The sequence below is a fragment of the Puccinia triticina genome, chromosome 5A (assembly GCF_026914185.1).
Source record: "Puccinia triticina chromosome 5A, complete sequence".
Taxonomy (NCBI): Eukaryota; Fungi; Basidiomycota; class Pucciniomycetes; order Pucciniales; family Pucciniaceae; genus Puccinia; species Puccinia triticina.
This window is the reverse complement of record NC_070562.1, coordinates 2,621,714-2,634,137: the sequence shown is the minus strand read 5'-3', so window position 1 is coordinate 2,634,137 and position 12,424 is coordinate 2,621,714. Positions and strand designations below refer to the sequence as shown.

At 47.3% G+C, this 12,424-nt stretch overlaps 2 protein-coding genes across 2 annotated transcripts; both read left to right on the top strand.

Annotated features, from left to right (window-relative positions):
* Window positions 1–335: 335 nt before the first annotated feature.
* Window positions 336–2,532, top strand: PtA15_5A323 (uncharacterized protein; the record flags this gene model as incomplete). The annotated part of the gene is made up of 11 exons (XM_053169072.1): window positions 336–407; window positions 507–773; window positions 847–932; window positions 1,002–1,111; window positions 1,180–1,235; window positions 1,305–1,364; window positions 1,427–1,457; window positions 1,519–1,629; window positions 1,698–1,787; window positions 1,853–2,397; window positions 2,479–2,532. 11 exons carry the CDS (start codon window positions 336–338, stop codon window positions 2,530–2,532), a joined length of 1,482 nt encoding a protein of 493 aa, XP_053020305.1.
* An 816-nt stretch (window positions 2,533–3,348) lies between these two features.
* On the top strand, window positions 3,349–12,401 carry PtA15_5A322 (uncharacterized protein; the record flags this gene model as incomplete). The annotated part of the gene is made up of 18 exons (XM_053169071.1): window positions 3,349–3,831; window positions 3,902–4,414; window positions 4,504–4,770; window positions 4,856–5,524; window positions 5,592–5,860; window positions 5,923–9,905; window positions 9,970–10,342; window positions 10,402–10,485; window positions 10,553–10,752; window positions 10,820–10,869; window positions 10,958–11,075; window positions 11,148–11,179; window positions 11,263–11,334; window positions 11,426–11,645; window positions 11,721–11,882; window positions 11,968–11,998; window positions 12,064–12,158; window positions 12,229–12,401. 18 exons carry the CDS (start codon window positions 3,349–3,351, stop codon window positions 12,399–12,401), a joined length of 7,794 nt encoding a protein of 2,597 aa, XP_053020304.1.
* Between the last annotated feature and the right edge of the window lie 23 nt (window positions 12,402–12,424).

Sequence of the window (12,424 nt, the reverse complement as noted above, 5' to 3'; positions counted from 1 at the left end):
GACGCGTATTGCCAAAACAACGCAAAGTGACTCACTTCTATCGACGAAACCAAAGGGCATCATGTTTTATAGATCGTGAGACCAGCGACTCAGAGTCTCCCTAAGAATCCATAGCGTCTACCTAACAATGAACTTCCAGTAAGGCCTTTCAAATCTGCTTCCAAGTTTTTTTTTCTCATGGCTGGTTGATACGACGGGCCCAGTCTAAGTCTCAACTTCGCTTAATGGTCGGTCTACCTAGACCCGTCACTCTTCAGAAAGTCAGCCTCCTTTCAGCCCATGTCGAGCAGTGATCAATCGGATTATGTAGTCGCTGAATCCAGCCATATAACCCCATGACCAGTTCCCTCAACGGAATCCAGCCATTTGTCAATCCTAGCCTTGCCCAGCCAATTGACTCCCTGACTGTCAGTGCGGAAAGCTTATAAATAGAACCCTCCGCCATCTCCTAGCCACAATCCCACCACACAACCATTGCGCAATCTATTTCCTTCTCCGCCCCATAGTATACCTCACTCATCATGCATTTAGAGCTTGGTTCTCTTGCTCGTTCATCGCGGAAAGTGCTTCTTTTCACTTTGTACAGTGGCGCATTAATCTCTTCCTCCACCACTTCGCCCAAGCCCTCGTCCGAAGGGATCGAAAACCTGGTAGAAACCTCAAATTACAACAGAACCCGCATTTTGCTTCAACAACGCGACTTTTCAGCTGAAAGCGCCGGATTCGACTACGCCAACCAAAAAATCCAAGGTGTCAACATCGGCGGGTGGCTGGTACACCTTTTTTTACAATGTTTTCATGTCGATGGCATACCGCGTAATGCTGAAATTAGTTTTCCCCTTTCAGGTCACAGAGCCGTGGATTACACCAAGCATCTATGAAGCTGACAATCCTGCCGTGATTGACGAGTTTACTCTTTGTCAGACTTTAGGGCGAGTTTTTAATTTGATTCAAAATATCTCTGCAAGGTGCCCAAACTGACGTTCTTCTTTCTCTACTAGGCAACATGAAGCAAGTCGGCGTTTGCGTAAACACTGGGATTCTTTTTATACTGAGGGCGATTTTCATACTATCAAATCCTACGGACTAAACCATGTCCGCATACCTATTGGTGGGTTGGGGCGCTCCATATCTCGAGATAAACTGCTGTTAAAACTAGACGGCTTGTTTTGTTTTCAGGTTATTGGGCCTTCGATATATCTGGAGGAGAGCCTTACGTGCAAGGGCAATTTGAAGTTGGTCTCTGTTAAAGTTATCAAAGATATGTAGCGTTTCTATTGACCACCCATTTTCCGTTCGGTTAGTATCTATTGAAAGCTGTCGGTTGGTGCAAAGATATTGGGTTAAAAGTATTAATTGATCTGGTAAGCACTTGCCTAACTGCAATTCTGCAGATGGACTTATGATGATGAATGTCAATTATTAGCACGGAGCCCCAGGGTCGCAGAACGGCTTCGGTAAGCTCCACTTGCTTAAATCATATGGGAATCGAGAACTTACCCCGTCTCTGATTCACAGACAACTCTGGAAAAAGGGGTGATATTAGTTGGGATGATGACCAAGGCAACGTGGACAGGACCAAAGCCGCACTTGTTCAGTTGACAAAGGAATTCTCCAAGCCACAATATGGTGAGATGCCATTGCTTTCACTTCAAAAATGTGTGACCCTGGCTCATATGACTTTTTTCGAGCCGTAGCCCAAGTCGTGGTCGGAATTCAAGCTTTGAATGAACCCGCTGGGTTCAAGAATCAGCATATGGTTGACACCATCAATGAGTTTTACAAAGGTAATACCACGATCTTATTGTCTCACGTCCCACGTCTCCTTAACCTGATTCCCGTTTTTTGATAGATGGATACGACATTGTGCGCCATTCCGGAAGTCATTCTGGCGATGGCTCGCAAACTCATCTTCTATACAACATTCACGATGCTTTCCTACCATTGAGCACTTGGTCCCATACCTTTCCACCTCCTCGATACCATGGTGTTTCGCTTGACACACACATCTACACCGTTTTCACAGTTGAAGGCAACAAAATGAACGAACAGGAGCGAATTCACGAGTATTGCCGAAAAATCCCTGACTTGCAAGCGAGTCAGTCGAAGATTTGGACTTGGGTCGGTGAATTCACACCAGCGCCTACAGATTGCGCCCCACTTTTGAATGGAATTGGCAGAGGTGCACGCTACGATGGCACCTTTGAGGGAAGCACCAGGGTCGGAGATTGTCACCCATATACTGGCCTGGCTTCACACTTCTCGGAGGAATATAAGGAATCTCTCGGAAAGTTCTTCCAAATTCAGACTCAAGTTTACGAGCACGGATCTGGCTGGTTCATGTGGACCTTCAAAGCCGAAAAGGCCGACGACTGGAGTTATGACGCAGGTGTCAAGGTACGTCAGCCAGGCTGGCGGGTCCAGTACATACACGGGCTCTTCTGATTTTTCCCTATTTTTGTGCTACCAACAATTCAGGGCGGCTGGATTCCCAAGAACCTCGATCACAAACTATACGATGTTCATTGCTAGATTAATAATTTATCACATCAATACTTCCCGCAAAACAAAGTGCGATTCCAGCACAAAGGGGCGTTGGAAGTTTTCGTAATTCTGGGCTATTTAAGGGAATTCTAGTTGATCTAACAATTTCACCACGGACAGCTTTATCGGCTCATTATCCTATTCAGCAATACTCGCCTTTTCCTCAAGAAAAGTTGTAGCATCCTTCCACATTTTTCTCTCATTGTTGTAATATTTCCCATGAAACGTATATCGTCTCATCCAGGTAGTCTCATCATTCCTGCGATGTGCACACGTCTCACAATTCAGGAGAATCCAAGTTGATATTTTGGTGAAATTGTTCAACTTTCATAATTACCCCTTGCCTCAACCCGTTTTCGTTTTTGGACATTCCATTTCAAGGATGTGACTATTGATAACAACAAATCAGAAAATTGTTATGATTGGGAGAAAGAACCCATCAAGCATGGTCAAGCCAGCCTAAGACCTGCGCACAGAAAGCTGTGTTCAAGGAGAATTCGCCCCAACGTGGTCTGAGTCCATGCATGGCTGATGCGTTGGTCGTAGAATCCTTTTCGTGCAATGAGATTCACAATTGCCCTCCAACTTGATTGGATAATGCGAATGAGTTCTTGGCGAATAGAGTCGTCGCAGCGGGGCGCAACTTCAAATTTGGAGCACTAGACTCGCTGTGGTAATCCGTCGTCGCCACCACTCAAACTACTTAAATATCTGCCCACGACCACAGCCATCAAGCAAGGATCGAGCACGGGAACGGCCAGCAAAGCTCGTTAGAAAGACTCAGGCTTCAAGAGAACGATTCCGATGCATTCCTCTCTTTTCTCTTCTGAAAGAACGATGAGGCCGAGCGGTAGTCGATCACGAGATGCTAGCCCGGCGCCCTCAAGCTTGCAAGCAGACCTGCGACAGTTCTCCTACGTTTCTTTTCCAGAGACCGCCGGATCCGTACCGTCTCGCTCTCAGAAAGTTCAACCGCCCCCGGGAACCGATCACAGCCTTGGGTTTCTTCCTACTCCCCAGCCGGCAAAGTCACTCCTGGGTAGATTCAAATCGGCCATCGGCGCAAGTGCATGGATCTCACCAGCAACGACCAGTGAACATAAAACCTCCACCATCGCTTTTCCTACTCGCCCATCTCTCCCACCCGTCACAATGAATTATTCTCAAGCAGACCTGGACTTGAGCAATTCGTTTGACTCACGAAAGACACGTGGTCAAAAAATCAGCCTCAACCAAAGCAGCAGGTCCTTTGGTGGCAGTCTGTTCGAGCCATCAGATTCTTCCAGGGTGCGTCAATTTTCATCCATCTATCGCTTGTGTATCTTTCTCTCATACTTCCAGTTCATCCCCCATTCAGGCTCAGCATTTGGAAAGTCATCCGTATTCGATTCCGCAGGCGTCAGTTGGCATCCCACATTCCTCAAGTTTCGGATACTCCGAATCCCCAACAAGACCTAGCAGTTCTATGTCCTTCAGAGCTATCAATCGATCTGTGGACGGTTTTTTGGACACTCATCGGCCACCCGCACATGCTTCAGATTCTTCAAGAGCACCTTTCCACTTCAACTCAATTCCTGAACCGGAAAACAACTTCCCTTTGGTCAGCTCGGACACTCTCTTACGCTCATTGGTGCTTGATAATGGAGGTGGCAACCATTCGGCGGATTTCTCAGCGGTGCCGCCATTTTCTCACATTCCCGGTTTCCCCTTGGCGAGAGAGACAGTCGGAGACGACAGTGGCAGTGTTTTCAGTTCCTCCGGTGGCCCATCGACCACTCCAAAGAAGGCCAAAGGAAACCCCGATTCCTCTCACAGTTTCTCACGGGAAACTTCTAGTCGGATTCAAGGCATCGGAAACTCACAGGGCAAGGTGAATTTCCCCTCGAATCATTACCCTCCCCCAGAAGTCAATTGAATCTACTGTGCAGTAACAAACCTTTGACACTATCCCATCTGCAGGGTCTGAGTAAGGAATACTGGCTGCCTGACAAGGATGTGAAGGAGTGTTACGACTGTGCTGTAGCATTCACCTCTTGGCGCCGAAAGCATCATTGCCGAATCTGTGGAGCTATTTTTTGTTCACAATGCGCATCCAACTTAGTTCCTGGACATCGCTTTGCATCTTCCGGATATATCAGGGTATGTAATATTTGCTTGGCCAAGCTTGAACCTCAATCACAAGAACATGCCAATTTTACTATCCGCGAGGATACAGACGATGAAACGGTGAGTCAAATTCTTTCTGTCAATCACTGGATTCTTCAGACAAGCGCTCACTGGAGAATTCACTACCTAATTTAACGAACCAAAGCAGTCATTCTCGGAAGCGGCCCCAGGATTCAACCTCCTTGGTTCCCGCTCACAAGGGAGCCGTGCTCATATCACCACTCCCAGCAAAATGCGTGAAGGATCCAGGCAAGTGGGAGATCAACTTGCGTCATCTGTCACTCATCGCGCTGGACGATCGCTCTATCGACATCCCACCGACCATCATTCTGCGCGTCAAAAAAGCCTTCTACGGCAGCCGGCGGCCACCGATAAAACCAAGTCAAAGTTTAACTCTCGATCCGATTCTCCTCCTATCTCGCGGCCGTCTCCGATCGCTGCCAATCTTTTCAGTCCGTTGACGATCAAGAAATCATCAACACGAAGACCTGAAGCTACATCGAGTGCTCCTTTTCGTAAGGGACTCACGGATGAGGAACAAGCTGGGTTACCTGGCATCAATACCTCCAATCACACTCAATCGATTTATGTTGCTTCTCCGAATACGTCGAGGTTGTCGGCGGACATTAAGCAAGCTCGACTAGACAGGCATTTCAGTTCAAGCTCACACGAAACAACTCATGATTCAAGTCCAACTGGCGAAAGATACGAGCTACGAGTACCTCCAACATCTAGAAATACTTCGCTCTCGTACGTTGAAGGTCAACCCAAACCTGGCCTGGTCTCCGATCCTCCGCTTTCCAAGGCTACTTCGGTGCGTTGGTACGGCTGTTTTTTCTACATCAAAGGTTGTTTATTGAAAGAGTCTCATTTCTTGACAGGCGAGCTTTGTGTCTGGAACTGAGCAGAGTCTCAGGTTGGACGAGCCTTTTCCAGCTTTTTCATGTAAACATGTTCGGTTTATGATTCACCAATTCCTCGCGCGGGAGAATATTCCCAAAACGGCCGTATGGGAAACGGAACTCGCCAACTTGTTACTTCAGGTAGTCTCTGAACCTCCCAGGCCTAAATATGACAGCGAGGATGCTGGAGACATAAGAAAGCTCGTAAAAATCAAAAGGATTCCCGGGGGCCAGATAGCTGACTGCGAGTAAGCATTTTTGGATTCGCTCTTCAGAAAGACACACATGTTTAGGTGAGACACTTTGGTAGGTACATTCACGGGGTCGTATTCACAAAGAATATTGCGCACAGGAAGATGAGATCAATTTGCGCTGATCCCAAAGTCCTGACAATCGGCATGCCTATAGAGTTCCAACGGATTGATGGCTACTGCAAGTTGGATGTGTTGGTTTCTCAAGAGCGACAATATCTCAAGGGACTGGTCCAACGTCTCATATCGCTAGAACCTGACTTGGTACTAGTGGATGGCAACGTGTCGGGTGTGGCGATCGACTATTTCGTTGAAGCAGGGGTGACAGTTCTCAGACACGTCAAGTCAACGGTCCTACAGGCAGTTGCTCGCTCAACCAAAACCCCGTTGATCTCATCTCTCGATAAACTCTTAAATTTGCAAGTCGGTCAATGCGATCTGTTCCGTGTGCAAACCGTCCACCACCGTATGATACCCAATCACCACAGGAAGACTTTCATCCGTTTAGAGGGCTGTGAACCCTACCTTGGTGGGACCCTGATATTGAGAGGAGGTGATCTGGCGCTACTTACGAAGGTCAAATCTCTAATGTGTTCCATGGTGGGAATCATATACTCACTGCGATTAGAAAACTCGTTTTTAAATGACGAGGGTGCGATCTATTCAAACGATTCTATTCACGCGACCTCATTACAGGAGATCAGAAACGCTGACCTTCGAAGCATCCTTTCCCGCTTCCGGCACGCGAAGAAGCACATATGTAACTTTGAGCCGCTCAAGCTGACTGGTAAACCTGGTGGAACCGTCCCGGATTCAGATTTGGCTACCTTATCTGACCAAATTGACGACTTGATCAAGCCTTATGAACTTCTGCTGCCTTCGGGTAGTCCGAGGGTAAAGCTGACGCCGCCATTCGCCTTGCTGAAGCTACGTCAGTTGATTCAGCAACTTACCGGCTTACGACAGGCCGACACGCAATCGATTCCACCTTCGTCTACAAAATCTTGTCTGCGCGATGAAAAATTTGATGAAAAGCTGCCCCCTGACGGTAACCCTCCAATTTCGCTTGCTTCTTCTCAACCAAAATCGAATGACAGTAACTCAGTCAAGTCTGATGAAGCTACCGCCCGAGTAAGGCAACCTACGATAACTCCAGATTACGCACGTGATGAATATCTCTCTCACCTCAGTCGACAGATTGAAGAAGAGCGCATGGCGGTGCATTTTTACCTATCAAACCACTCCTCGGAGTCTTTCAAAGCGGCTGACCATCAACAAATCATTGTACAAGAAAGTGTCACGTGTTCCTCTCTGGGCGGATACACCTGCCAAGGGCCACATCTGCGCGCCTTCGCTTTTTACTCAGCCGGTGATCAAACCGTTGGACAAATTATTCAAATGTTGATCAATTGTCGTTCGGAGATCTGTCATGCCAAAGGCTGCAACCAGCCTAAAAGCATTCATCAGACGAATTGGATTCATGGTCACTTCAAAGCCACCATCCAGATGCACCTCGATCATCCCAACCGGCAAAGTGCTTCAAGTGACTCTGGACCGAGTGACCACTCCAATTTCCCCGAAGAGCCTGTAGATCCCGATCTCATCATGATGCAGGGCTATTGTCCCAAATGCGCAGGCTATACACGGAAGGCTCCCATGTCCGACGACGCGTGGAGGCTAAGCCTTGGAAAGTATCTGCAGCTATGTTTTTACAGCCCCGGATTAATATCGAATCTCGTACCTGGAACGCCCCGCCGTGGCCGGCTATCTTGCAATCATGACTCGCATCTCGAACACCTTCGCATGTTTTTTTATCAGGGATTCCGGGTCGATTTCCGACTGCAGAAAATCAACGTTTATGAAGCCATTCCGCCTTCCTTGGTGCTCTTTACTCCTTCTCAAGCGTTGATCAAGGTGCGAGAAGAGGAGTACGACATTGTTCTGCGGAGGTCAGAAGCTTTTTTCAACTCGGTCCGGAGCAGAATTGTCGGCTTTAACTACAAGGTGGTAGCCATCGCCAATCAAGAAGCCTCCGAGGAAGCCATGCGAGACCTGCTAAAGAAAGTAGAAATGGATTCCAACGCCGTTAAAGCACAGTTGAATGAAGTTTACGAAGAGTGCATTGGTACCAACGGAGTGAGAATGAACATCGTCAGGAAGACACTTATTGACAAGGCCGTTGAATGGGATGGACTCTTTGCCACGTTTGAATCGCGCTTTGTTGCCTGCGACAGTAAGGACGCTCGTCGACTGGCTAGCGTGCCTCTCAAAAAAATCTTCCTGGATCAAAGTATGCCAGGCTCGCCCGAAAGATTATTCCCAAGAGTCAACCAAGCTCCATCACTAAATTCACAAAAGTACAACTACAATTCGCAATCTGAAGTCGAGTCCGACCACGCTCCCAAAGGACAGTCTTTTGGAACTTTCAAAAAAACATTTCCTTCGCCAACCCTGAAGAGCATGGCCAGCGCGTTGGCCTTCGCGCTACCCTCATCGATGCCTGGCATTGTAATGCCTGATATTCGCTCAGAGGGCGAAAAACCCAAGAACCATCCAGCCAATCCGCTAGGCCCACCCCTTTCCATGTTACAGTCTCCACAAGAAGCAGCTCCAAAGGAAGGGCTAACATTGGATTTTACTCCGGGCGTCGATGAATCTACCAGTGAACAGCATTCCGGCGGTGAGCTATCCACGCCCCATAAATTGCCAGTTGAGCTTTGCATTCCATCAGTAGTCATCGAACCTGCATCCACGCCTACATCTACCGTAGCTGATAAAAAAGAAGCGGAAGTCGATTTGAACGTTGACTCTCATGACAAAAGAAGGCTTCAAGATGCTCCTGAAAGCTCTGCAGAAATACACCCGCCGTCTGCCTCGACGAGCAAGGCACAGGTCGTGCACCCTAATGCTCATCGAGTCTCACTGTTGACTTCTTCTCGCCGCGATAGCCACCATGCGCAACCCCGGTCTGATGAGGGACCTAGCCTTGATCTAGCGTCAGACAAAGACGAGGACTCCAAAAGTGACTCAACAGTTGTGAATGTTCGGAGCGATGTTGCACGTTCAAGCCATAGTAAAGAATCTGACAGTCAGCGGAAGAAATGTGCAGCATCTGATACAGACACTACCACCAGTGATCTCGATTTGCCAAATGATTCCCGGCGGATGACACTGCGCAAGCAACGCCCCAAGGATCTGGTGCTGAATTCTCGCGGAGGTGTGGCTAACCTGGTGCAAAAATTTGAAAGCCCCAGACCCAGTCCACGAAAAGCTATCCGACCTGATTCTCCGGCTGTCGATGATGTCCCTAAGCCTACCAATGTTGAAGAAGGCTCCGCTCAAAGGAAACCTCTGAAGACAAATGCTCTTCTTGTCAGACCTTCTTTCAAAAGAGGGAAGAGCGAAGTTGTTCGTTCGACAATGAGTATCCTGCGAGGCAAAAAGCCAGCAACTGGGCTGGACAAAGCAGCCAGTCACATCGACCGTAATCAAAGTTTCGATTCTTTATCACCCCGGCTAGCTGGAAAACAACCGGCTCAAGAACAAACTCCCAAGGTAGCCTCCCGTATTCAGCGACCCGGCTCTCGCATTGCATCGCCTAGAATACCATCTTCACACGCATATTCACACCGCTCCTCTATGCTTCGAACCGGGACACACGATGGTCTTTCATCGGCTGAAAAAGCTCGGGTTCCGAGCTCACCTCGAGCTCTTGGCCACAAGAAAGAATTCGTAGTTCCACGGCGTCCCCGGCATGAGTCTGGATTGCCCGTGTCAAACTTCTATCTGCACCGTCGGATGAACATGAACACGAAGGTCACAACAATTGCTCGCCACTTTGACCGAATGAGTCGTGAAGCTGAGCGAGAACGTATCAAGCAAGCCAATGAGCATCGGAGCCGACCCCGTCCAATTGCCCATGCCAAGTCCTCAGTCCAGGCATTTAGCAGCTTAACAGCGGCAGTGAATGAGGATTCCGATTCTGATATTGACGAATGTGAAGGCCATCCGGCTGGACATGATGCTGATGACGAGGGAGATGGTAAGTGAATGGTGTGATATTTCATGAAACTCATTTCATGAAACTAATCGCTTCTTATTTGAAGTCATTCCTGAAGTTTACGGACCGCATAATGCCGGACAAGACGCTTTTAAAGCTGAGCCTGGCCTGTCAACTGACCTTCCTCTAGTGCAAGAAGTCACACCTGCTGGTCCACATCCATCACCAGACCTCGATCATGTAGATCAAAGCTACCTCGACGAGGCTTCAACATCTAATCGGCAAATGTCGCCCACTCGAGTTACTTCGTGTTCTCCATCGTTTTTGATGGACACTTCAAGACTCCCACCTCTCGCAGTCGCGCATTTTTCTGATAATGAGATGAGCTCAAGTGATACCGGTCGGCACTCGATTATTAAAACTCTTTCCAGCCTGTGGAACTATCAAGGAGCGGAGTTCCTCCCCCTAGAATACCCTCAGTCAGTTTTTCTCTTCAAATCTCTTAAGAACTTCGCCTGAAGCCTTGTTTGATCGCTAGATTACCCACCGAGCACCAGTCAGCCGAGAACCCAGTTATTATACGTGAGGATGAACCCAGCTCTATCATAGCCTACACCTTAGCGTAAGCTTCTGTCGCAAGTTTGTTAACATCTTACTACCAAATATGCTAAGCTTTGTTTTTTCTACAGTTCAAAACTATACCAAGCCACACTGAAAGAGACGGAGCCAAGAGTGGTGGAACGTTCGGAGATATTCATGCCTGAAGAATTTAAGCCTCGCTCTAACGATATCGACTCGACTTGGGGAATGATAGACTTCATGTCTGACGATATGGATGTTGATGATGTCCTCAAAATTCCCATGAATAGGGCTAAGCCCATGCAATTCCGTACGTTGATCCTTTCTTGATAATGGCTCAATATCTTTTGATTGACATGATGAGCTTGGGGTACCAGGTTTTGATGTTACTCCGTGTACCATCACGTGTAAGGTGTTTTTTATGCACGTCAGTTGATTGCTACTTTTGACACGTCATAAAATGCGATGATCGAGCGACTTCTAATCAATTAAAATTCACTGGAACTCAAAAATAGCAATTCGAAGCGTTGAGAAAGACGCTCATATGTAATGATATTGTCGAGTCCCTTGCTCGCTGTCACAAATGGGATGCGTCGGGTGGCAAGTCGGGTCAAAAATTTCTCAAGACTAAAGGTAGACTCTTTGTCGAAATTGTCAGGAAACAAAAATATACTCGGATGCTGACTCCTTTCCTCCATCATCTAGACGAACGCTACTTGATCAAAGGCATATCTAAAGTTCGATCCAGCCACACTTCATCTCTTCTGCTTTTTCATTGATCTGATGCAACCTTTTTGAAAATATATCCTTTAACTCACAGGCTGAGCTAGAGGCGTTGACAAAATTTGCTCCCGCATACTTCGAGTACCTGTCATCAGCCATTAAAGAGAAAGTTGAGTTTACCCCTCTCATATCACCGTGTGTTTGTTAAACGAAAATGGATTGGTATTCTGACCCGTACAAATATTTGCCTCCCAAAACAGCGACCAATTACTCTTGCCAAAATGTTTGGGATCTTCCAAGTTTCCTTCGTAAATAAAATTACCAATCGCAAAGGGCGCTTGCAGGTGCAAGTTATTGAGAATCTTTGGGTGACCAAGCCTTATCTTCAAATCTATGATTTGAAAGGTTTGACCCGTAACCGAACGGTAAATGTTACCGGACGGCCACATGAAGTCTTACTGGATGGTAACTTCTGCGAAAGTGAGTTATTAAAAAAATTGATTGGTAGATTGCCGGATATGTTGACTGATACTTCCTGGGGACGATTGTCTGTAGTGGTCCGAACAACTCCGATACTTGTTCGGGAGAATTCTTTGCTAAGATTGCAGGCCAGTTTACACAACGATACACTTTTCCTAGCAAATCACAACGTCATGGATTATTCACTTGCGGTCGGCTTTGATGAAGAGAAACAAGAGATGTATATTGGAATTATAGGCAGGTTCTTATCATCTATCATGGACTAGAAGCCCTAAGAATCTAACTCTTTGAATCTCTACCAAATTATAATCCTCCTTGATAGACTACCTCCAGACTTACTCTTGGGATAAAAGGTGTGCTTCGTTTTCCTTGATTTTTCTGATCTGTTAATGGTACTGATGAAAATGAACTTGCAAAGGCTCGAAACCCTGGTAAAAGAGCTAGGGGGTAGCAGCAAGGAAGCTCCCACGGTGATCACACCATCCTTATACAAAGCGCGATTCAGGCGTGCCAGTAAGCAGATGAACTAGTATTACACACCACTCTGGAAGATGTTAGTGCTCATATAAATTTATTATCACAGTGGGTAAATATTTCTCGGTGGCGCCGGACCCATGGATGCACAAGTGGAAGCCATATCTCTCGCCCTCAGAAGACGACTCCATTGGGGCCAGTGTCGACAGGGAAGGCTCCAGATTGGCCGAAACGGGCGCGAAGGCCGAAGATTCTTATGTGCACCTGTCCGGTAACGAATAAAACAGAAAATCCTACCTCTCACA